We start from the raw sequence: 26,663 nt of genomic DNA, 5'->3' as shown, positions 1-26,663 counted from the left end.
TTTCCACTTAAAGAGCAGAGAATGTCAGGGCCTCTTCATCCTGCTGGAGCTCCTGGCTTTCTTGAATCAGGTTCAGTAAAGCACCTTCTCCCCAAACCCCGCCGCCCCCCACCCAAGATCAAGTGCTACAGGCAGCTGAGCTGTCTGGATTAGAAATCTTCAAACCGGTAACTTGAAGTTTATAGATTTCCATGTCCTTTGCCATTATTCAGGGACTTGGTAAACACATCTTCTAAGGTGTAACCCACAATGAAATTATTTTTTTCACAAGGCAATCTGAACAGGTTTCCCTAAAAACACATACTTAAATTCAACTTGTTTTATAGCAGCAAATTTTAAAGACTGATTAAAGATGGATTTCTCAGAAAGCAGCTGTTAAATTCATATTAGGATCGGGTTTTAGTTTTATGAAACTTTTACTAGTGTCAGATAAATGCAAGAAACATCATAAATCTAGTCAAATTTTTCTTCAGAACGGTGTTTATTTCACTTACTGTTAAAAGTTTCCTTCAACTAACTCGTACTTCAATGCATTCTCTTACTCCTCTCTGCTACCCTGCACAAAAGCAACAACCAATTTATTTAATAGTTTTTTTTTCCTGTGCAGTGTTGCTTTTTAGAGCATTAGCAAATTAGCGAAGTAGCTTTCATCATTTTGTATACCATAAACCTTAATCCAAGTTTAAATAAAACACAAATTGGGTTCTTATAGTCCCCTCCCCTGCTTAAATCTTTTCAGTGTATTTGCATAATCCACCCATTGTCTTTCCTATTGTTTATTTCCATTAACCTGAGGGTGACACATTTTATGAATGGAATGTTACTGATCCCCAGATTACATTTAGCATTTCAGGGCTCTGAGGTCCCACTGGGTATGTTCTGAATTAGCATTAGCTGCCCATGATGTGTAAATAATTCAACACATTTACAGAGTACAAGTAATCCTGAATCAATAAAGTACAGAAAATAACTACACAGAGGCTTAATTAATCTTTACAAAATGGGTTTTAAAAGAAAGGAATAGTTTTGTTCTGCTTTTCAGGATAAATATTTTGGGTTTGCACCACTTTCACAGCTCTGTAATAACAAAGTGGAAAATACTCAATCATCAAATAAAATTCAACCAAGTTTAATATCTAATCTGAATAAATTAAAATCACCATGATTCCCACCTTAGTAAATTAATTACACAGATAGATGAGCCTGCATAGACATGTCCCACAATTAAACTGTTTCTTTTCTTTACCATTTTAAAATACAGTATTTCTTTTTATCAAACTTATATATACACATAGTCTGAAAGGAAACTTCTAAAGGCTTCTTATGAAAAACAGAAGTTTTTATGTCATTTGCACCCCACTCCCCAAGTAATTTCTCGAGAAGAGAAAGTTTTTAACTTTTAGCTATTTCTTTCTGTATTTAAACATTTTATGCCTAACCTACATGCTAATATTTCAAATTCTTGATTTTTCACTTTTATATATTATTCTACTAACTTCCCACTATGGAAGTACTTAGCTTTTAATAGATTTAAAGGTATAAATGACATATAATTGCACATTTTTAAAATACATAATTTGATAAGTTTTGACATATGTATATACCTGTGAAACCATCACCACAATCAATTTAATATACATATTTGTGACTGCCAAATGTTTCTTCCCCACCCCTTGGGCCCAGGCAACCACTGATTTACTTTGTATTTGAATTAGTTTGTATTTTCTATAATTTTATATAAGAGGAATCTTACAGTATGTACTTCATTGCATCTGATTTCTCTCAGTATATTTTGATATTCATTCATGCTATCAACCGTTCATTCCTTTTTACTGCTCAGAAGTATTGTGATACACTGTTTGTCTCTTCCTTGTTGTGGCCATCTGGCTTGTTTTCATATTCAGCTATTATGAATAATGCTGTATGTTCACATGAAAGTCTTTGTGTGGACATGGGCTTTGATTTCTCTTGGAGAATACCTACAAGTGGGATGGCTGGGTCATATGTTAGGTGTTTGAATTTTTAAAAACCTGCAAACCGTCTTACAAAGTGGGTTGTACCCTTTTATACTCCTGAGTATATGCAGAGTTCCAGTTTCATATCCATGCCAACACTTGTTGGGTGGTACTTATTTTTTTTAATTTTACTTATACTAATAATGTAGTAGTACTGTATTGTGTTTTAGTTTGTATTTCCCCAAAGAATAATGACATTGAGCATCTTTTCATATGGCTTTTTGCCATGTGTCTTTGATGAAATATCAGGAACAATTTTTTATTGGGTTGTTTCATTTCTAAGATTTAAGAGTTAGTTATATATTCTGGATAGAAAGAAGTTTTTTGTGGGATATGTATTGTGCAAATACTTTTTCCCATTCTGAGATATATCTTTTTATTCCCTTATCAATGTCTTTGGAAGATCAAAAGTTCTTAATGTTGATGAAGTTCAAGGTAACACTGTTCCATTTATGAATCATGATTTTGGTGTTTTGAAGAATCTTTGTTTCGTACAAGAACAAAGAGATTTTCTGTTTTCTAGGTCTACCCATTTTGAGTTAACTTTTTAATCAGGTATGAGGTATGGGTCCAGGTCAATCTTTTGCATTTGGCTATCTAATAGTTCTAGCACCATTTATTGAAAAAAGTGTACTTTGCAAATTATCTTTGTGTATCTTTGAAAATCAATTGACCACATGTGTATGAGTGGATTTCTGAACTGTCCACACCACACAACCTTGATTACTGATTTTTGAGCAGACATCCTTGCCTTGCTTTTGATCTCAGGTGAAAAACATTCAATCTTTCACTGTTAAGTATGAAGTTGTAGGTTTTCCATAGGCGCCCTTAAGAGGTTGAGCATATGACATTTGGTAAGAATTCTTTTAATACTATTGTTTACTAATTCTATCTTCTGTGTCACTTCCACTTTTGGCTGTTTTCATTCTCTTCATTGGTCATATTTTACCATTTCTTCGTCTGCCTAGAAATTTTTGATTGGATGCTAGACATTATTATTTTACATTATTGGTGGCTCAATATTTTTGCATTCTTTTATTCTTGACCTTTGTTTGGAATGCAGTTAAATTACTTAAAAACAATTTGATTTATTTGAAACTTGATTTTAATCCTCATTAGGAGCAATAAAAACAGGGCTAATTTTTTTCTATTACTGAGGCAAAAATTCTCTTGAGTATTCGACCCTCTATTCATGACTTAGAAGCTTTCCAATCTGGGTGGTAGAAACTGGTACTCCTCTTAGCTCTATGTTAGCTTTGAGGATTATCTCCTGTAATCCTACCACAGAGTGAAAGGATTATCTGTCTGACTTCAAATAGTTTCCTTACATACATGTTCAAATCAATACTCAGTTGAAGACTCCAGGGGGCCCCTCAGCAAACACCTGCAGGTCTCTCCTCTCTTTTCTTCAGAAGTTTGACCTGCAAACTCTGGGTGCTTTGCCCTCCCTGGACTCACATCTCTGTCTCCTCAAGTCAGGGTGTCCACTGGGATTCTCCTCCACGGGCCATGGCTCAGAAGCACTCTCCTGGTGCCAAGTGGAGAAAATGAAAGGGCTTATTCATTTGTTTCTCATCTCTCAAGAATCAGTTGTATTCATTGTCTTATGCTTAATGTGCTGAAAAGCATTTTTCCACATTAAAAAAATTTTTTTAAAAATTTTTTTGTTTCAGATGGGAGGGTAAATATAATCTTGTTACTCCACCTTAGACATATGTAGCTTCTTTTTTTTTCTTTTTTTTTGACTGCTTTCCCCCATCCTAAATGTAATTCCTGTCCTTCTTATCTTTTAACACAGTTATGCCATTTTGGGGGGTTAAATTCAGTATTTATATTATGTAAATGTGCCAGATAAGTGATACACAGTATTTACTATGATTTACATGCCATTATTTTGTTTATAATTAATACTTGTCTTTGTTTTTAATATCTTTTTTATTTTTTTTTTAAAGATTTTATCTATTTATTTAATTGACAGAGAGACAGAGATGGCAAGAGAGGCAACACAAGCAGGGGGAGTGGGAGAGGGAGAAGCAGGCTTCCCGCTGAGCAGAGAGCCTGATGCGGGGCTCGATCCCAGGACCCTGGGATCATGACCTGAGCCGAAGGCAGTTGCTTAACCAACTGAGCCACCCAGGCGCCCCTTTAATATCTTTTTTAAATAGAACTCCAAACTCAATTCCAGGTGGGTAAATCCTCTCTCAACATACTAAAACATCTTAGTATTTTGTCAATTTAATTTACTTGAAGAATTTTTCTGACCTGCTCTCATCAGAACTGGTTGCTTTCTAAGCTCAATCATCACTTGGGGTTTCTATTAACTATCACTATGGAGATTCCCTCCTCTTTACCACTCATTTTCTGTTCAGGGATCTTAACTATCCCTCTTTCTTTGTTTTCTCCTTTGTCTTGAATTGCATTCTCCAGAAATATTTCCCTTTTTAACCATTAGGTTCTATTGAGCTAACTATAATCAGGGGAAAAAATATCAAGATTTTGATCTTTCATTCTGTAAATGTTTCTTAGTATCAATGGTTAATTTTTTTGAGCAAGGAACTGTGCCAGGAAACAAGGCCCTTGTTCTCACAAAATGTAAATAAAATAACTAATGACTTAAGAAATGGGTATTATAACTATGTGTTAAGTGACTAGTGAAGAGTACAGATGATAAATGCTAAAAGACTTCAGGTTTTCCAGTCTTTGCTGGAATGATCGAAAACAGCTCTACTATGAAGATAAGACACAAGAAGCTCCTTGCCTGGTGATTCAGAGAGAGGGAGGACTACTCACCAGAGCTGGGGGAAGAGGTTACTCGAGGATGAGAAATGTACAAGCAAGTGAGAGATGCATTCCATAAATTGAAGGGGTAAGGGACCTACCTTAATGAATGGTGGAAACTGAATGGCAGGCTTAGAAGCAGACCACAGACTGAGGAATATGGATCTTACCTGGCAGGCGATGGAGAAGAAGCTACTGGTAGTTCTTGAGTAGCCAAAGAAAGACATAATAAACCTCTATAGGGAACTGGAGTGTTGAGTGAAGAAAGCAAATACTTAATTTTAATGAAGAGAGTATATACCTGAAATGGCTTATCTGATTTTCTAAAAGGGAAGAGAGTCTTTCTTTTATCTCCTCAAATCTCTCTTTTTCTTCCATTGAAACAGTTCCAATTCCATCAGGCCTGGAAACAAACAAACAAACAAACAGAATCAGTAATTTATACTGATTGAATGTTTACTTTCATATTTTTTGTATACCTTTATTTTTAAATATATTTATATATACATATATCTTTATATCTCTATTTCCCTGAAGAATAATTAAGGAAAATGCATATTGGATAGTATACATATTACTTGCATCTATAATGGAAATTTATTTAAAGGAGGTATTTGTAGCCATTTGCTTCATATTCTGACCTGGAATGAATGGAATTATTCTGTTTTAAACAGCCTTCAAGGTAAAGGATTACAATAAATATTTTCCAGTAGCAAATATCTACTGAAAACAATGACTAGTCCTTGAGAATGGTAGTGAAAAGTGTTTTATGTGGTACCAAACATTTGACAAATTGAATAAATATCCCGTGGATGAAAATATTATAAAAGCATACTGAATGCAAACTAAAATGTTTTAACTACTTTTCTTCCAAGTAAAAATTAAGCTAATGTGAAACTGGAGATTTCATTCTAATTGTAAAAAAACACAGAAAATTTGAATACATTTGGTGATTTACTGCATTTTTTTGTTGTTGTTGTTTAAATGTGGGGGCTTATAATTCAAAACAAATAGTTGAATAAAAACTTATAGAGAACACAGATCAGCTATGTTCCTGCATTTTGGGCTCAGCCAAATATCCCTATGGAATCAAGGCAAGTTCACATCAGGACTTTTAGAGGTAGTTACGAAGACTGAACAGAAATCTTCTTTTACTTAAGATCAGCATTAAAAGTATAAAATATTTCTAATAATGGATTTAGAATTTATTCTATATCAGTTCAAGTATCTGGTTGTATATTGGGGTGCCTGGGTGGCTCAGTCATTAAGTGTCTGCCTTCAGCTCAGGTCATGATCCCAGGGTCCTGGGATCCAGCCCTGCATCGGGCTCCCTGCTAGGCAGAAGCCTGCTTCTCCGTCTCCCACTCCCCCTGCTTGTGTTCCCTCTCTCACTGTCTCTCTCTCTGTCAAATAAATAAATCTTAAAAAAAAAAAGTATCTGCTTGTATAACAGTCATCAAAAATTTTGAACCTATGAACTGTAACTTTGTTAACGCAATGAGAAAGACCTATTAATGTCATATTCAAAAAGTGTCTATTTCAACAAAATGAATCTCTTGCATTTGATAAACACCAATCATTTCTTCCTCTATTAGCTTATTTTTCTAAAGATATTTTAGTTCCCAAAGACTTATGTACTTATAATTTTAACTAATTTTTAATATTTATGGATAAGATAGGTAGAGATGATTATGAAAAACAAAGAGAAATGAATGCTTGATATAACTTTCCCCAGAAGATTGCTATTTGGGGCTCCCACTCGTTTCACATATACATATAAACATGCGTGTGCATGTGTATCTTTGATGCTTGCAACTAGTCAATTAGGATAAAAGCAATTACTTTTAAAGTTATACCTGAATCATAATGACCTAAAGACCTTTTATTCATCTCACAGCATCATTTAAGTCTGAAAATTTTTTTTGCCATTATAGAGTAAATAATTTGTTATTTCAGAAACGCACAAGCTGCTGGAATTTATGCTTTGAAAATCTTACAATTATACTTCATCCCTAAATAGGGAAACACCAATTATTTTATTTCATAGTCAGAATAGTACATTCTACCGGAATGTATTTTCAATGTGAACTGCAGAAAAACTAATGGCAAATATTGGTCTTTCAAATATTTTTAGGAAGGAGAAAAGAAAGTCTGATCTATAAACTACAAAATAATGAACTCTGAGCTAACCCCAATACTTTATAATAATTTATCATATTACAATAATTTATAATATAATGGATTTTTTCACATATTACTTCAGCGTCAATTCCCACTGAGCAAATGATAGCACAAAACCAAGACTATAACTTAAGAGTAAGTATAATAATGATCACAAAAGTTCAAGCAGGGAGTTTTATATACATCATTAACTTGGGAATTTGAGCATTCAGATGCAAACTATAACTACATTGTGTTATCATATAGATAGCACAAAAATCCACACCACAAAGTTGTGGGTCGGCATTTCACGATATACGCCTATGCAAACTTGGTGAAAAAGAATAAAGAACTTATATTTATTATTCTGATCACTGATATGGCTCTTTGGCTTTGCTCTCTGACAGACACCACATGGTTATATTAGAGTGAATTTTACTGTTTGCTTCAACTGTCAAAGGAGATTGTGATCCACAGCGATACAGCAAGTCATCCTGTCATATTAAACTTCACTGGGGCACCTCGCCTACACGACACAATGGAGCCAGGGGTTTAGGTGATGAAAAGCGAGAAAGGTAAGTCAGAGGAACATCACTTGTGTCAGCTTTCACTAAGATAAAGATGGTTATATACAGTGAAAGGCTGTCATTTTAGTGAGTTTATTATTAAATTCAGTATACATCTGACAAGTTAAATACAATAGTTAGTATTTTGGGCCTGTCCTTATTTACATGCCTTTTAGTGCATACACCAGTCTATGTACTGAATATTAGGTATATGAAGTGGACGTCTGTACCTAAGTGATTGGGAATAAATAGCAGCTTTGCTGCAGTCATGCCTAAAGGTAACAGCTCCTTCTAAAATTATTTTTCCCAGGGCGCCTGGGTGCCTCAGTTGTCGGTCAGCTCAGGTCATGATCCCGGGGTCCTGGGATCCAGCCCTGCGTCAGGCTCCTTCCTCAGTGGGAATCTGCTTCTCCCTCTCCCTCTGTCCCTACCCCTGCTCCTGCTCTGTCAAATAAATAAAATCTTTTAAAAAATATTAAAATTCTTTCCAATAAACGCAAATATGTCCTGTGTCATCAATATCTTCCTTGTCATAGCCATTATTAAAATAAACAAAACAATGATAAATAACAAAATTCTAAATATGCCCCTGGTACTGTGCTATTTCATATGCATACACAGCAACCCATTCTCCAGACTCCAAGAAAGGAAGCTGCTGAAGCTCAGGGAGGTTAGGTGACTTCCCCAAGGTCGCACAGCTATAAAGAGTAGGAGCCTGGACTTGAACCTAGGTTTTCTTGCATTCCAAATCTGGGGCTCTTAGTGCCCATGTCTTATTCTCTTTCCCCTACATTTCACAGAAAATAATAAAGAGGAAAAAAATCTCTATTAAAAAATGTAAACTGGGGTGCCTGGGTGGCTCAGTTGGTTAAGCAACTGCCTTTGGCTCAGGTCATGATCCTGGAGTCCTAGGATCGAGTCCCGCATCGGGCTCCCTGCTCAGCGGGGAGTCTGCTTCTCCCTCTGACCAACCCCAAGTGCGCTCTCTCTCTCTCTCTCTCATTCTTTCTCTCAAATAAATACAATCTTTAAAAGAAAATGTAAACTGTATCTGAGAATGTGGAGTATTTTAAATATACTTACCTCAGACATTTTCTATATTAGTTATATAAGGCAGAAAGCTTAAATATCAATAAAATTTCAAATATCTGCTACTGAATCAGTAATTCTTTACTTTTTTAAAAGATTTTATTTATTTATTTATTTATTTGAGAGCGAGAAAGAGAGCGTGCACAAGCAGGCAGAGCATCAGGCAGAGGGAGAGGGAGAAGCAGGCTCCCAGCTGAGCAGGAAGCCCGATGTGGGGCTCGATCCCAGGACCCTGGGATCATGACCTGAGCCAAAGGCAGATGCTTAACCAACTGAGCCACCCAGGTGCCACTGATGAAAAAAAAAAAAAAAATCTCAACAAAGTCAGTCCTTAAAATTTGTACTTGCAGAAAGCAGCTTTAAGAGAAACTTAAACTACTTGTATTCTATGAACATTCATCTAGTAGACCCAGGGTAATAGAGATTTAAAATAATAGCTTTATAAACTCAGCTTATAAATTTATTGCTGTCAGCTGTACCTTCAAAAAATACCCCAAGTATGGTTACAACCTCCTTAGTCTCCCTCTTCTAGTCTTTTCTATGTCAGAGTATTGGTAACACACTACAGTGAGCCTTTTCCAAGCCTAAGCCATACCTTATAATGCTAATATTCCAAAAGCCAAAATTCTTATAATGATCTGCAAGACCTTATAGAACACCCCCCCACACACACACACACTCACTCTGATCTTCTCTACCCCTCCTAGCAGGTCCCTTCACTCCAGCCACTCTGGCCTCCTAGCTATTCCTCAAACACAGACTCAAACTCACAGGCCTCAGGGCCTTTGCACATGCTGCTCCCTGGGAGGGTCTTTTCCGAGGCACACAGGGCTTGCTCACTGTCTTCTCATGTCTACCCACATGACTCAGGATTAATGAGGTTACCTCTAACCACCTGCTGTAAAGGTGTAATCTTTCATTCCCATAGGTCTCTTCTCCTTTAACATGCTTTATTGCTGGTCATTGTACATAATATGCCATCACCCCACATGTGATAGATCTGTTTATTGTTTGCCTCCTTTGTGCTGCACCCCTGATACCCAGAATGGTAGCTGGCAAATTGATGCTAAATGCTAAATGGCAAATAAATGCTAAAGACATGAATAAATGATACACCGAATATAAAAATACCAGCTATAGCAGATAATAAAAACTCATGAATGAGTAGTATCACAAGTATTGCTTATTGGTATTAATGGGGCATAAATTAATTGGAACATTTTAAATCATATAACAGTAGGTAAAACAGGAAATTTTTTGAAAAGCAAACAGTACAGGAATTATAGTTAAGTACTCTGGGTAAAAAGATCTGACAAAAGTTAGCTGTTTTTACATTTAGCAGAAAATTTTTAGTATTTACCTGCCATTTTAATTATTAGTGAAATCATTTGCTTTAAGTCTCAATAAAAGAATTTTTCTCCTGAGATAATAAAAGTAATCTTTGATACTGATAAAAAGACAATGTTAAAATATGGTTATTGAAAATTCTAAAGTAAAAGGCCAATTTTCTGATTTGAATGTTAACTGGAGCTTAATTCTATGACTGATAAATAAATAGTAAAGTTGTTCCAATGAAAAAAAGGGCATTCTCATGTCTCGAGATTTAAACTTCTCATTTTTTTCCTGGGGCCTGTAGTTATTGAAATCACATGATTTTCGTAAGAATAGTGTTCCATGAAAGTTTAAGATATGAGCAAATTATAAAAGACAGTTTAATGGTAGATGCATTTCCTTTAATTACAGATACAAACAAGTCAGGACACAGAACTTCCTTCTGGCATTACATAATAAGCAAAGGGACAGCAAATGTAGTTAGGTCTATGTTAATTATATTGGAAAGATTCTTTAAAGACGGAATTCGCACACAATGGAACTCTGCTGCTGATGCTCAACATCTTCCTCTTACATCTGCCTCTGGCTCTCATTCTGCCTTCAGAGAAAGCATCACATGCAGGCGCACGCGCACGCACACACACACCCTTTTTTGAAAGGCGGATTTGTCCAAAAATAGTTCCTTCACTTGATCTTAGCCAAAAGGCCGAGAAGCGATTCCAAAAATAGTTCCTATACGTATTAAGGCCTATACAAATTAATTTTATTAAATTCCTACATGAACGAAGAGATCTCACGATGGATTTTAGAACTCGTGCTATTCGTCAATCTGGAAGATTAGGCATTTAGAAACAAACAGAATCCATCTGGACATCTTGTCATCATTATCAACTCTTTCTGTAAAAAAGTACAATATAAGCTCTAAATTGAGAAGGGTGTTTTTGAAAGACTACTCAGAAACAAGAGAGAGGAAGAGTATTATCTTCTCCATCTTCTATCTCTCACAGCTTTTGAGGTAGTTCTGATAAGAAATTAGTTTCTATGAAGGAAAGAATCATTACATTTCAAGAAAGATCTAAGAGAAAAAGAGTGTGAAACTGGATTGTAGAGTCAGGCATTTGAGCAGAAGAGCAAACATCAATGAGGGAATGCGCTTAAATATTTAAATATGGACTAACCTCATAGCATCACTTCCCTTGAACAGTTCATAGTTCACACATTTTATGGTCCTTTTTTCCAGTATAATATAACCTTTCAGAAGCCCATGAAGAACAATAAGAACGAATTTTAATACCCATTTCATCTGGCTGCCAACAGGTTTTAAAAAACAATGGTCCTGAAAACATCCTCCAAAAAAGAGGGTTAGAGAGCCCAAGGATTTTTTCTGGTCTCAAATTATGAGACCTTGCTGGAGGTCCATAACGGAAGCAAGGCATATTAAGGTGTTTGAGAAGTCTGATAGTAAAGAAATCTGTTTGACATCACTTCTCAAAATTATTTAATCATGGGATCTCTCCACAATTCCCACTTAAAAAGCATCATTTAGTGCTGATGAGCCATCTGTTTTATTATTTAATGAAAATTGTAACATATTCCGTGGTTATTTTCTCAATCGTTTTATCAGCTAGACCAGCCTCTAGATACTTGAGGGATAAAAGTGTCCTTGGTTTTATAATCTCTAGGAGTCTGCATGTTGCCTGGAACAGAGTGCTCAGGAACTAATACCCCTGGAGTTAACATTGTGTAGACAAGTCTGGTAAATTGATGAGCTAGATTTCCCAACCCCCTCCCTCCCTAGCTCATCAAGTACGATCCTTTGTCATGGCAGTTTGGAGGCTTGCAATAAAAGCTATTTTGCAAGCAATGACAGGGCAGATGACCAAGTTCATGGTGCTTCTGAGTTTCTTAGAGGCTTTTTTTTATGTGCCCTCTCCCATGAGGAATGTGGGACGTCTTAGCTTCCTTTAGACAAAGTGGGAAGGGGAGAGACACGTAGGGAGTAGCATTTCTGGACTGTCAATTCTGCTCACAGCACAGCAGGTAAAAGTCACTTTGCACTTCGTGTATTCCCCATCAATATCCATTTGTGAACAGAATAAAAAGGAGAGGAAGACACAGCATGAGAATAAGAAATGATGGGAAGAGAAGGAAGAAAACAACAGTCTCATATTTCTGTTCCCTAACCTAGAACACTTCTTACTGTTCCAAACAAAATGGTACCTCATTTGGATGGTCATATATTGGTCACATAATCAGTGTCCTTTAATTTTCCCGGAAATTTTACTTATCCAGAAGAAATTAATTGACCCTTACGTTCATTGAGCTAGAAGAAACATTTTCTTTTTTTTTTAAAGATTTTATTTATTTATTCATGAGAGACAGAGAGAGAGACAGAGAGAGAGACAGAGGCAGAGTGAGAAGCAGGCTCCCTGCAGAGCAGGGAGCCTGATGCAGGACTCCATCCCAGGACCCTGGGATCATGACCTGAGCCGAAGGCAGACGCTTAACCGACTGAGCCACCCAGGCGTCCCTAGAAGAAACATTTTCTATGAGAAAATATTTTGCAAATGAAATTTTAAAATCCTGTTTTCTTTCCAAGCACTCCTCCCTAATTCTTATTTGTATTTCCTACTGTAGTCTATTTTCTTTGGAGGTTCTAAGAAATAAGATACTTCTTAAAAAATGCAGTAATTGGACTCTATGAAGATACGAGATCTTGTGACTCAGCTTTTTGTTAAGTTACTGATGAACACACAGGTCATGGACAGTAATCAAGGTGTTTGATAACTGGCCTCTCCTGGAATCAAACTAAATTCATTACTGCACATCATTCTACAAGTCAAGAGAAATAAATTATTACGGTGATTTTTAGATAAAAATAAAGAGCATAAGATTGGTAGTATTCTCTGATAGGTCATCTTTGACCCATACCTAATATTATTTTAACAAACCAATTTTTTAGTTAAAGGTCTGTATGTACGTAATTTAGGAGAGCAATTCAGAAAAACACAAAGACAAAAATTAAAATTTCTTTAGATGTCCCAATCATAAATAATAGGTAATATCCTTTTGTAAATATAATTTCAGTTTTAGTTCTATAAAATCTAATCATAACTTTTTTTTTTTTAAAGATTTTATTTATTTATTTGACAGAGAGAGACACAGCGAGAGAGGGATCACAAGCAGGGGGAGTGGGAGAGGGAGAAGCAGGCTCCCTGCGGAACAGGGAGCCTGATGCGGGGCTCGATCCCAGGACCCTGGGATCATGACCCAAGCCGAAGGCAGATGCTTAACGACTGAGCCACCCAGGCGCCCCTAATCACAACGTTTTAATTCTGATTTATAATTGGATTCTTTTATTTTTTAATTCTTATAATGAAGTATCAGCATCTCACATTATTCAAATATCCTAATATATGCTTTTTAATAGAAGCATGATACTTCATTTAATGGATGTACCAGAATTTATTAATCCAATATTCCATTTGAATTTAGACTTTTTTCCTGTATTTCTTCCTACCATAAAGTATATAATATATTCTTTTTTTTTTTAAAGATTTTATTTATTTGACAGAGAGAGACACAGCGAAGAGAGGGAACACAAGCAGGGAGAGTGGGAGAAGGAGAAGCAGGCTTCCCGCTGAGCAGGGAGCCTGATGTGGGGCTGGATCCCAGGAACCTGGGATCATGACCTGAGCCGCAGACAGATGCTAAACGACTGAGCCACCCAGGTGCCCTCTTGGGGTAAATTCCTAAAACGATATTGTTAGTTTAAATGGTGCTGTGGACTGAATTGTGTCCACCCTGAATGAAAATCATATGTTGAAGCCCTATCCCCCAATGTTACTACATTTGGAGATGAGCTGCTTAGGAGGTAATTAAGGTTAAAAGAGGTCAGTCATAAGGGTAGAGCACTAATCTGATAGGATTGGTGGCCTTATGAGAAGAGGAAGAATGAGATTTTCTCTGAGGACAGAGGGAGAAGGCAGTCATCTGTAAGCCAGGAAGAGAGTCTCCCCCAGCACCTGACTGCTGCCTCTGACTTCTGTCTCCAGAACTGTGAGAAAATACATTTCTATTGTTTAAGCCACCCAGTTGATGGAATTTTGTTACGGCAGCCCAAGCTAAGGCAAATGTAATGATATTTTCAACATTTGATAGATACTACAAAATTGCTTTTTAAGAAAGTACTTATCAGTTTGCACTGTGACCCATGTGCGTGAAATGATTAATTTCCCTGCAACCTCATCAACTGCGGTTTTTATCATTTGTTATAATCATTCTCAATTTTATACATAAAAAGGTATTTCATTGTCTTAATCTATTAATTTCTGTGTGGTAAAATGATACCATTTTTCTGGTTTACACAGGGTCTTTCCTTGGGTCATAAAAATCATTGCATTTGATTAAGAACAATAGTTAATTGTAAACTCTACTTACCAAGTGCCCCAATATTTCACCCATAAAATTTGTAAACCAATGGTCCCATGTCATTCATTTCCTTACTTAACAGATATTTACTGAGTACCTGCCTAGGTCCTGGGGATAATACAAGTGTTACAGAACCTGGACTGGACTGCCTGACAAGAGAACCAAGCGGCACTCGGAGATCTTGGAGGATAGGAGGTTTATTTAATGCCGGTGGGCTCAGAGAGTGATCTCCAAAGGTCTGAGCCCCGAGCACAAAGGGGGCAATTTATACACTTCTACTTCCGCATACTTGGCGCTTTTGGCGCGTGCGTGAAGCGGGGCAGGGAGAAGGACCCGGACTGGTGCGTGAGGGAAGCACAGCAGGGAGAAGCCGTGGGAAGAGCCCCGGGGCAGGGGCTGGGACTCTCTCGCTGGCTTGGTCAGCCATCTTAGGACACAGATTTTCCTTATCACAAGCGCAACAAAAATGTCTCCTGCCCTAACAGAGTTTAATAGGGAAAGGCATAAAAAAGAAAAATCAGACAGTAATGTACAATTACACTGAAGAAGGGCAAAAGTATAAAGCTTTGAGGTAGTACGGATCTTCAGGGAAGGAGTCAGTTTGGGATGATATTGAAGTTGAGATGTGACAGACGAGCAGCAGTTAATCAGGTGGAACTTGAAGTAGAGGTTATAGAAAGGGCTCCAACAGGTTCTCCAGAGAGATGTTCAAATATTTTTTTTTTCCAAAATGCAAATTTTATCATGTGACTTCTGCTCCTAGTATAGTGGATTGACTTGATACCCCAAATATCCCTTTTCACTACAAAACACCTAAACACTGCGTAAGTTATAACAAGCATATAGTTAAATGAGGTAAACTTCTAAGACAGTGAAACAAATTCTCCAAAGGCTAGGAAAATGAAAATGAACCAGAAACTGAAACCAAAGCAGGGATGAATATGAACACCAGGGCTGCCTTGGGGGGAAATGTGTGTATTAAGGAGGCTTTATAGCTATGTTTAAGAGAATGCACCACTGGGTCAGCGACCCCACGGACTGCTGAACCTGAGATTCCTGCAAAAACTGGGACCCATGACTGGGCTGTACTCTCAGTTAAAGGATGGTCCCGAAAGAATCAATATTCTTGTAATGGGGAGCCAACAAGAAAATCTGTTTCTACAACATCTAAAGAGTGAGTGAAGGAGTCTTTCCTGAGAATATGCATCATATGCCTGGCCTCACTAAACTGGGAACTACCTATGCAATCAAGAAATCGCCAAGATAAGAAAATAAAGTAGCTCCAGTAGCACCTCTGTCACCAAATAAAAGAGCAAACCCTCTTTAAGAGAAAGTATTCTCAAACCAGTCCTTGTAGAATTCTCATGAATTTCAAGTATATTTGCTTACTAAAAACAAAACAAACAAACAAAAAAACCAAACGCTAGCTGAATAAGAAAACAGAGACCATGGCAAAAATGTCAGTGGAAACAAGACATAAACACCTAGAAAATTTAGTTATTGAAATTGACCAGAAGAGAATTTATAAAAGGTCTAAGGAAAAAAGGGGGGAGGGATAAAAACCAAGAATCAGATCAGAGATGTTCAGAAATAATCAAATGGGTTTTAAAAAGAACCCAATAGTATTTCCAGAACTAAAATATTTAGTAATTGAAATTAGCACTATGTGGGTTGAAAAGTAGATGTTATAGCTAAAGAGAATAAAGTAGAGAAAGGGTTGGCAAACTATAGCCCACCACCTGTTTTCATGAATAAAGTTTTATTAGAACACAAACCACACAGGGCACCTGAGTGGCTTCGTCATTAAGCGTCTGCCTTCGGCTCAGGTCATGATCCCAGGGTCCTGGGATCGAGCCCTGCATCGGGCTCCCTGCTCGGTGGGAAGCCTGCTTCTCCCTCTCCCACTCCCCCCTGCTTGTGTTCCCTCTCTCGCTGTATCTCTGTCAGATAAATAAATAAAATCTTAAAAAAAAAAAAAGAACACAAACCACACTCATTTACATATTGCTCATGGCTCTTTTTGCACTAAAACACAGAGTTGAACAATTGTGGCAGAGACCATACGACCCACAAAGCCCAAAAAATTTATTATGTTTACTATCTGGCCCTTTCTAGAAAAAACTTTGCCAAGTCCTGACTAGAAGAGAACTAAAAATATAACATAGAATTCAGCTGGAGAAATAAGTAGAATATGTATTACAGACATTAAAAGAGATACAGAAGATAAAATGCCTCATATATGATCTTTGGAATTTTAGAAAAGAGTGAGATTAGAGGAGAAACAGTACTTAAAGAGATAACAATATTCCAGGATGATGGCAAACATGGATCTTCACATCCAAATCAGAGTTTGGATCACATCCACAGGAATCACAAACAGAATCCATGAAAAGAAATCCACATGTAGATATGTTATAGCAAACCCACAAAACACTAAAGAACAAAATAATCTTGAAAGTTTCTGGAGAGCAAAGACTAATCCCCCTCAAAAGAATGGCAATTTGATTGTGAACAGCCTTCTTATTGGTAACAAAGGAAGCCACAAGAAAATGGAGTATTATCTTCAAAGTTCTGAGAGAAAGTAACTGTCAATATAGAACTGTACACCTAGCAAAATTTTCTTTATAAAATGTGGATGAAACAAGCACAATTCCAAATAAAAATTCACTATCTATAGGTGCTCCATTATTGGAAATTCCAAAGAATATACTTTAGGAAAACGGAAAATAATTTCTAAATCTAAGCAAGTATTGAGTATAAAACAGAATATAAATAAACAAGGACACAACTAAAATACCAGGCAAAATAAGCATGTGAGAGAGGAAGGGCATGGCTGGAGCAAAATGTTCCAAGGTTTCTCCACTATTAGAAGGAGAGGAAATTTGTTGATTACCATAAAACTTTAAAATATAAGCAATATGCACAGTAAAATCTTAATGTTGGAAAATGTAAACTGTTGAGGAGGAAAAAATAGAAGATCCTGGATGAAACAAGAAGGCAAGAAAAAGAAAAAGCTTACAAACATGAGTCAAAAAAAAAGAGGCCAAAATCAAATGGTAGAAATGAATTTACTTGCATCAACACACATGCTAATTGTAAATGGACTAAGTGGATTAAAAAAACAACAAAACAGAAATTGTCATAATGGAGAATTAAATCAGAATCTAGTTTGCTATTTATAAGGTACACTAAAACACAAAAATACAGAAAGGCTAAAAGTATGAATAAACGTATCAGACAAATACCCACCAAAAGAAGGTTACATTAATAACCATCTAAGTAAACTGGAATGCAAAATGCATTGATAGTTATGAAAAGGATCATTAGATAATAATAATTTCCATTTACCAGGAAGATTTAACAATTTAAAACTTGAATGTACCTTAATAAATAACCTCAAGTACAAAGTACAATACAAAGTAACAATTGGCCTAAGCAGAAGGAAGAAACCACACGGTAGTGACAACTTTCCACTCGCCAGTCACGGAAAATACAAGAGGACTTTGAAGCATGTTTTATAACCAGAAAGTAACAAAGGATTTTTAAATTAAAAAAAGGATGGGGCACATCACAGGGAGTCAGCCTAAAAGAGCTCTCAATGGCTCAAGCTGGAATAATCCGAGCAACAAAATAAAAGCAGAATCAGATTATAACCCAGAGTACCAAATAACTGCATATGAATTGGATTGACATAAACAAATCGTTGATTAAATAGAGGAGAATGGACAATTTTCCTTGCAGAAGAATTCCAAATGAAGTATGTAACTGGTCCTCCCTCTGGAAAGTGCCATTTAATTCCACTTGAGTGTGAGTTGGACCTAGTGACTTCTTTTCAAAAAATATAGAGAAAGCAAAGTACTATCTTTAGAGTGGAGAAACCTGGCATACATTACCTTACCCACGTGATCATGGCTAACATGACCAGTGATGTTCTATGGGTATCATCTACTCCCTGACAGGCTGAGAGAAGAGAGTATTTCATCTCTTCAAAAACCCATCACCTCTAACCATGAAAATGTCACACAAACCCAAGTTGAGGGATGTTTGACAAGATACTCGACCAGAACTCCCCAAAACTGTCAAGGTTGTGAAAAACAAGACAAGACTGAGGAACGGCCACAGATCAGAGGAGCCACGACAATTGAATGCAGCATGAATGGCATCCTGAGTTGGACCTTGGGACAGAAAAAAAGGACATCAATAAAAAAAAAATGGACTGGGATCAATAAAAAAAAAATGGACTGGGAAATCCAGATAAGAACCGGTAGTTAGTTAATGGTAACGTGCCAATGCTGGTTTCTTAAGTTTTGACAAATGTACCATGCTAATATAGGATGGTAACATTAGAGGGAACAAATACAGAAATTCCCTGTAATATCCTCCCAATTTTTTTGCAAATCTAAAATTATTCTAAAAAGTTGATTTTTAAAAAAATTAATGAAAAGGAGAAGGAGCAGTCTAGTTCAACAAAGCCAAAAGTTACATTATTGAAAAGACTAATAAAGTTTACGAACTTCTGGCATGATGAACTGAGGGGAAAAAAAAGAGAAGGTAAAAATAAACAATATTAGAATGTGCAAAAAGCAGGTAGAGCAAAAAGTACAAAGAGAACAAGGTGAACTTAATATCAACGCATTTGAAAACTTAGATAAAATGCACTATTTCTTGAAAAGCCGTAACCTGACAACACTCACTCAGATAAACAGAAAGCTTGTATAGTACTTTAACTACAAAATAAACTAATGCAGTAGGTAAAAATCTTTCCACATATAAGTCTCAAAGTCCAGATAGTTTTAAAGATGAGTTATTGATAAATATTAAAAAAAAAAAAAGTCATTTGACACTTACCCAGAGCAAGCTGGAAAGCTCCCCGAACTCATTTTGTATGGCTATGATAACCTGGATACCACATCTTGACGGGAGCAGTATGAGAAAGGAAAATAATAGGCCAATTCTGTGCATCAACATAGATCTAGGAGCACCTGGGTGGCTCAGATGGTTAAGCGTCTGCCTTCGGCTCGGGTCATGATCCCAGGGTCCTGGGATCGAGCCCCACGTCTGGCTCCCGGCTCGGCTGGGAGCCTGCTTCTCCCTCTCCCTCTGCCTCTTCCCTGCTCATGCTCTCTCTCTATCTCTGTCTCAAATGAATAAATAAAATCTTTAAAAAATAAAAATAAGGGCAGCTTGGTGGCTCAGGTGTTAGCATCTGCCTTCGGCTCAGGTCATGATCCCAGGGTCCTGGAATCGAGCCCCGCATCGGGTTCCCTGCTCCATGGGAAGCCTGCTTCTCCCTCTCCCGCTCCCCCTGCTTGTGTTCCCTCTCTCGCTGTGTCTCTCTCTGTCAAATAAATAAAATCTTAAAAAAAAAAACAAAACCCATAGATCTAAAAACCCTAAACTGACTGGTAATAGTAACAGTAAGTGGTATAGATGTGCATAGACAGCTTTTTATGTAACAGCATTACATACTACATTCTTAAAAAACTTTAGCACATTAGAAAATTACATGGAAATCCAAGTGAAGACCCCAAACTTTTCCACACCTAATTCTAGACACTAAGAAGGCTCCAAAGGTCCCATGCTTAAGAAAAGCTACACTAGTGGGGTAGCTCTTGAAGCTGTTGTTAACCTGATTTGAATTCTAACACATACTGAAAAAACCCTTTGTCTTCTCTCTTCCTCAATGATTTATGGCTCTTTTATGCATTATTTCAGAAAAATCTTTAGCTTTATGCTGTGAATAAATGGTGTGGAGGGAAAACAGAGGCAACTGACCTTAATAACTATTCCTCAAGTTGCAGTCTAGTGACTTACTTACCCTGGATGACTGTGTTCCTGACTCCTGCTTTCGGCCACATCTTTGCCACTGTCCCGTTGGGCCCACAGTGTTTTCCAGCAACATGAGGGACGCAGCATTGATATAATTATTCATAATGAACAGATGAGAAACTGAGGCTCAGACAGGACCAACTGCTCAAAATGAAATGGGACAGCCAGGACAGGAAGGCAGATGTTCTGACTCCTAGCTCAGTGCTATCTGCAACATACTAAGTCTCTTCACCTACCACTCACTTTTTGTTTTTGTCTGTCTTGTTTTGAAAGGCATAATTACTTTGCTCTAGTACTGAACTCCAAGCTCGGTGGGGACAGATGTTATTGCTGGGCAAGCCTGACTGAGGTAGATTTGAGGTTGTTCTATAGTTTCTGATAGAATCCACAAAGAAGCCTCAGAGTATATTGAAGAGGTACTCATTCATCACTGTCCCTTCCACCTTTGCACCCGTAGCATGAAACCTGTTCACCTGGCCACATTACATGAAGACAAACCTTGCTTACAGCATTTGATCTGGTTGCCCACCTGTCCCAGAAGCGAGTCTCCAGATTCGCAACTGATAGGACATTTACACTTGTTTTCTCTACATCATGTATCAAAGACTAGAATGAAGAAGTAAGCGGTAAAGGAAAAAAAAAAAGTCGTAAGGAAAATCCTTGATGAGCCTATTTGATGCAATTATCCATGATTTTCCTCAAAAAGGCATCATGGTCTCTAAAGTTAGAGACAGGAAGTTGAGGCACAATTTCTGAAGTGATAAGTAAGAGGAAATGTTATCATCTATGAAGACAGAGACATTGTCATATAATAACGTGACTGATCCCACGGAGGCCACCTACTACTCTGTGACATAATCTGGAATCCAGAGAAAGTAGTGATTACTTTGTATATGCACTCCAGTCACGTCACTGTCCAGTACCTGTACTTGAAAGCTGGCGCAGCCAAGCTGGCCCTTGTCGGGTGTGGAGCAGGCTGCAGACGGCCCTACTAAACTGCCCCAGAGCCCGTGAAGACATTGGATATACACCTTACGGTAAACGGACACAAAAAAGCCATTCTGTGTTGCTGCTTCAGTTTCCCCACCCTCAGCCTGATGAGCAAAACCGAGATGTATAACCACACATATCAACCTAGAACTTTGCCCTGTAATGCATTGTCTCTGAAAGTCTCTTTTCTCCTTGCTGTGGGTCCTCAGCGGCGCGATCGCCGAGTGTAAGGCTGTCCTCCTGCAGGAATGTGTCTGTTTCTGTCCTTGACTCACTTTTTTCTTTCTTCCTTTCCTTTTCTCTCTCTTCCTCAGTCTTAGCACCAGCCAGACCTTTTCTGTTTAACTCTATTCTTTTATTCTGAAACGCTCCGAGTGCTATTCACGGGAGATGTGGTGGCAGAGAGCACCTAGAGAGCTCAAAGCTGTGTAATAGGATGTGCTCCCGGAAACATTTCCGATCCAGACAGCACTGTTGTCCTTCACTTCAGTCGATAACAAAAGGCGATCCTTTTTCCTTTTGAATTTTTGACAGAGATAGCTCAGGTAATGAGCAAAACGGTGCTCTGAATGTGTGTCTTGGCAGACATAAAAATGATCATAAAGAGAGACTATGGCAAGCACTGTAGGAAAGTCCAACTTGCCACTGACAGTGTTTTCAACAAAAGTCTACATAAATAACAGATACTGCAGACCTGGATAAGAGGAGCTTATGTTCATAAGGCGAGGTTGCTAAAACCCGGACATTCTATTAGCAAAAACACTGAAGAGTCTAACTACATATGTGCTGCAATATTTGCACTTAGCATGAGGTATTGCAGCTCTACCTACTTTTCCCGGTTTTCTCCTCTCACAATTTACATCCCCGTGGCTGACTGGCAAAGGCAAGCATGATAGAATAACAACTAATCAATACTGATAGAGTATAATTACCATATTTCCCCTTTTACACATGACACCTTAGAGTTTCAGAAAGGTTAAGTGATTTGCCCAACCTGGGTCCCTTTGCAGATTTTAGAGTCAGACTCAAGTAGGGATCTTTTGCCTCTTTTTTTATGCTTTCACTGTGACAGCATGACATTTCTGAATGACATCTGTTAGACTCTAAAAGATTACAGGAAACATCATACCCCTTCAGTTTATCTTAGATAACTTCTACCTTAAACTGAGGTTCAAATTTCCCTAAAACCGGCATTTCTCCTTTTTCTTAAGCTCCATGTCACCCAAATGTTGAATCCCACACCGACTCCAATTTGTTTTATACCACTCAGAGATACCTGAAAATTTTAACCTGGAAAATTGATTTAATGTGTAATATTAGGTATAATGCATGCATGAACATATAAACACACCTTAAATTACACTTTACAGTGTACCATTATAAAGAAAACAATAGTTTTACAGAATAAAAGTAACTATGGCAACCTATAGATTCAAATCAGGCTGCCTTGAGGCAGCAACTCCCAGGTGCCTCAGTAACTTTCCATTAAAATGTGTCTCAAACACACCCGTTTTTTGGGGAGGCATCAGCTGAATTTCCTACTTAATGTTCTCAATTTGATTATCCCTTTCAGTGTTAATGACTACAATAATCTGATCATACACAATTCTTTGGGTATGTCTGTTTCACTGCAATCTTTTTATCCTCTTGCATTTCCGAGCCCTGCCTAACATTGGGAGACCTCTCTTTTGACATCCACTGGTTGGGAGGAAGACAGACAGAACCAGGAGCTAAGAAACCGGTTTAGTAAAAAAGTCGCTCATGTTGGCTCTCTGTTAGCCATCCCAACTGTCCCCTGTTCTCGCTGCTCCCTTACTGCTCCCACCCCGCCCCCCGCCCCGCCCAGCAAAGTTTGTGGAGTGCAGACGGTTTACTTTGGGGTAATGGGAGACAGGACTATCATCTGCAACTTTCCCCTAATTCCCAAGTAAGGCTGAGTTCCATAATGAGGTAAAACCCTGAACAGATGCTGAGACTAGGATTGGTTTTATTTTACTGTGGGATGAGAACTGGCAACGACGACTTCAATTCAAAAATATTTATTGTGGGGGCACCTGGGTGGCTCAGTCATTAAAAGCGTCTGCCTTCGGCTCAGGTCATGATCCCAGGGTCCTGGGATCGAGCCCCGCATCGGGCTCCCTGCTCAGCGGGAAGCCTGCTTCTCCCTCTCCCACTCCCCCTGCTTGTGTTCCCTCTCTCGCTGTGTCTCTCTCTGTCAAATAAATAAATAAAATCTTTAAAAAAGTATTTATTGTGTGCCCACAACATGCAAGGCAATGTGGCACATCCTCCTACAGAGCATAACAGGTGAAGAGAACCAGTTTTTGCCTTCAAAATATGACCTTGTGGGATAGAAGAAGGGCAGTGTGTGTGGATTTAGCATGTAGGTTTGCATGATAAAGTTTATAAGGAAACTACAGATAAAAGGCGTTTGGTGTTTGTGTTAACAGAAGTCTTCTTCAAGGACTTTTATGATATTGGACTATCACAAACCTGGAAAAAGAGAAACATTACGTGGAGAATAAACAAGTTGCCTGGGGTAAAGATTATGTGGGGAGGGATACTTGGAGAGAAGTCTGGGTAGATGGGAAAAGAATGATGTTGAGAAAACCCTAATACTATAGCTTGGAACTTATCTTTAATTTCATAATCAAACAAGAATCTGAAGTTTTCCAAAAGGAGTATAATAAAAGTTAATCTGTAATTTTGAAGGTGATTGCTAGACTGTTGTAGGGAGAAAAAGTAGTAGAGAGATGCATAAAAATAAAGAAGCAAGAAGAAAAAGAAGGCTTGAGTTAGGAGAGTGCAATGGAAATGATACAGACCGACTTGAGGGGTGCTGCAAAGGCAGAGCATTGGCATGGGCAACAGACTGGGTCTAGGAGGTAAAAGAAAAAGATGAATGAAGATGAATAGGCCATGAATGGAAGTGATATTCACATAACTAACTCAGTCATTCATTCATTAACCAAATGTTTACGGAACACCTATTTCGTGCCAGGAGTGTTACTTTTTGCCAGGCACCCTGTTAGGAGCTAAAAGAGGTACAGGAGCTGGTTTAGTGAGATGATGGACTTAATTTCTTTTTTAAACATTTATTTATTTTAGAGAGGGGTGGTGGGGCAGGGGGAGAGGAGAAAGAAAATCCCAAGCAGACCCTGCACTGAGCCCGATGTGGGGCTTGATCTCCACAACCCTGAGAGCATGACCTGAGCCCAAATCAAGAGTTGGATGCTTAACCAACTGAGCCACCCGGGCACCCCAAGATGATGGACTTCATTTTATACACAGAGAGTTGAAAGTGCCAGAACATTCAAGCTGTCAATTGTCGATAGAGACCTATAGCTTAGGAGAGTAATTGGTTTGGAATTCTGTATAAAGACAGGTCACTGAAGCTGTGGAAAGGGGCAAGATCACTGAAGTACAATTTTTCTGTGAAGTAGAAAAATTCTCAGAACAGAGCAAGTTCAAGAACAGATGTGAGAAAAGAACTATACTGCACTTGGGAGTCTGGAGGAAAAAAAAGTTATTAGCAAAGAGATGGTCAAAAATAAATAAGAAGGGAGCTGAGATGAGATAGTGCTGCATCAGGGCAAATAAGCAGCGTCTCAAGCAGCACAAGCCCTTGGAAAGTCCAGAGCATCAGCTTTTCAATGGGAGTAAGGAGGGCGAAGCTGGAGAAAAGGCTACTGGATTAGGTCCTTACCCAGTCTATCTCAAGAAGCCTTGTTGGCAATGAGAGGAATGGAGATGGAAATTTGGTTGGGAAGATAAAAGAGAACAATGGAAAGGTAGCTTGACAGCTTAACGATACTTAAGACAATATGAGCTACCAGTTAACTTTTTTTTGACTATTCATGTGCCAGGCGCTGTTCGAAGTGCTTGATATACATTAATGCATTTGATCCCTATGATGATTCATGAATTCTGAAAGAGATACTCTGTTATATCTTTCCCACAGATAGGGAATTTCAGACAAGACTAGATTATGAAGCTTGCCCTACCTCACACTATTAATTCGTATTACTTTGAACCCAGGCAGTCTGACTTCAGAGTCCCTTGACCACTCTGTTCTGTTGTGAGGCTAGTAAAAGCTTACACAGGCTTGTGGAAGAAAGGAAGTACAGAGAGAGAGAAAGAGAAGGAATAATGGTTGAAACAAGCTAAAAGGGGGATGGGAGAAAGGGTACCTCCTTTGTGGGAGGAACCCCAGAAAAGGTTCCCTTGGAACAGGATTAAGAGAAGAGAGGGACTGAGACACGGAGAGATTTTAAGCTTCTAGAGGCACATGATGGTGGGGGCCTGCATTAGGTGACTTTTTAACCTTTTGGCTCAAAACACTAAAAGGGGACACTTGTTCCTAAAGTATAGATTAGGGGGGCTCCTTGCTTAGTGGGGAGCCTACTTCTCCCTTTGCCTGCCGCTCCCCCTGCTTGTGCTCTCCCTGACAAATAAATAAATAAAATTAAAAATAAAATAAAATAAAATGAAGTATAGATTAGGGAAGGGGCTAAGAGAAGACTCCCCATAAACCTCCTTATTTATCTTGCTTTATCAGTGAAATCTTATTCCACAGTGGAAAAGCAAGAAGCATCAGGTATACACAAACCCATCAGCAAGCCTTACCCAGACATACATATGCATAACAACAGAAATACAGAGGACACTTAAGCTGTGCAGCCCCTAGTACTAGGTGGTACAAAAGAACTAAAAGGCAACTTCTAACCTCATAGATATTCTCTTCCTTTCTCTTTCAAGTGGCTTTAATGGCAAAAAGAAACCTAAAGTGCAGCCAACCTAAATCAACAGCATATTGATGTACATTTTTCCTTTGTGAGTTTTCTCCCCGCCTCCTGCAAGAAGTGTTTGCTATTTAAAATGAGTTACTAGGTGATAGTGGCAAAGCACATTTTTCTCTCTTCCTAAGTCAACCCTACACATTTCACTGTGTGTTTGCAAGTAAAAATACCTGTTGCCGTGCACATGAGAGGCGCAGAATGCAAAGCTGTAATGGAGCAGGGTTGGGTCAATGACAGCACCATTTTCTGAATGTTCCATCAGTTCTGTAAGGTAGCAGAGATGTCTGTGACAGCCTCTCACACCATAACGGGCACAGTACTCATCTAACACAAAGACTTGGCCAGGGCTAAACCAACCCTGCAAAAGAAAAAAAAATTTTCCTTTCTGTACTAGGATTTGCTTTTCTTCAGGCACTCTTTGACATTATAAGAAGAAGCTGAATCCAAGTGTCTTTTGACATTTTTTTTTTATTAGTGGTATGTTTCATGTTATTTTCATAAAGCTAATGTCATCAATTTTGGACCTGATCTGGGACACTCGTAATTGAATACTATTCTCTCTTCATTGCCACGGCAAGACACGGGCTACCTGCTTTTCTCCACTGTCATTCAAAATCGGCCAAATTTATTCACAGTATCTGAATCATCAGTCACAGAGAGTAACATTCTGAAAA

The 26,663-nt window shown here is 38.1% G+C and overlaps 1 protein-coding gene across 9 annotated transcripts in view; it reads right to left on the bottom strand.

Annotated features, from left to right (window-relative positions):
- CADPS2 (calcium dependent secretion activator 2) overlaps positions 1-26,663 on the bottom strand; it is a 495,106-nt gene that overhangs the window by 117,014 nt on the left and 351,429 nt on the right. For all 9 annotated transcript variants that reach the window (XM_081800170.1, XM_081800179.1, XM_081800171.1 and 6 more), the window contains exons 13-14: positions 26,160-26,347; positions 5,095-5,196 (exon numbers count right to left, since the gene is read on the bottom strand). In XM_081800170.1, the coding sequence (XP_081656296.1) occupies positions 5,095-5,196; positions 26,160-26,347 (290 nt within the window). The remainder of the gene's footprint in view (positions 1-5,094; positions 5,197-26,159; positions 26,348-26,663) is intronic.

The sequence above is a fragment of the Leptonychotes weddellii genome, chromosome 12 (genome assembly GCF_054177405.1).
Source record: "Leptonychotes weddellii isolate Sample4059 chromosome 12, ASM5417740v2, whole genome shotgun sequence".
Lineage (NCBI taxonomy): Eukaryota > Metazoa > Chordata > Mammalia > Carnivora > Phocidae > Leptonychotes > Leptonychotes weddellii.
Note: the sequence above shows the minus strand (reverse complement) of the source record. Positions and strands in the feature narration are given on the sequence as shown.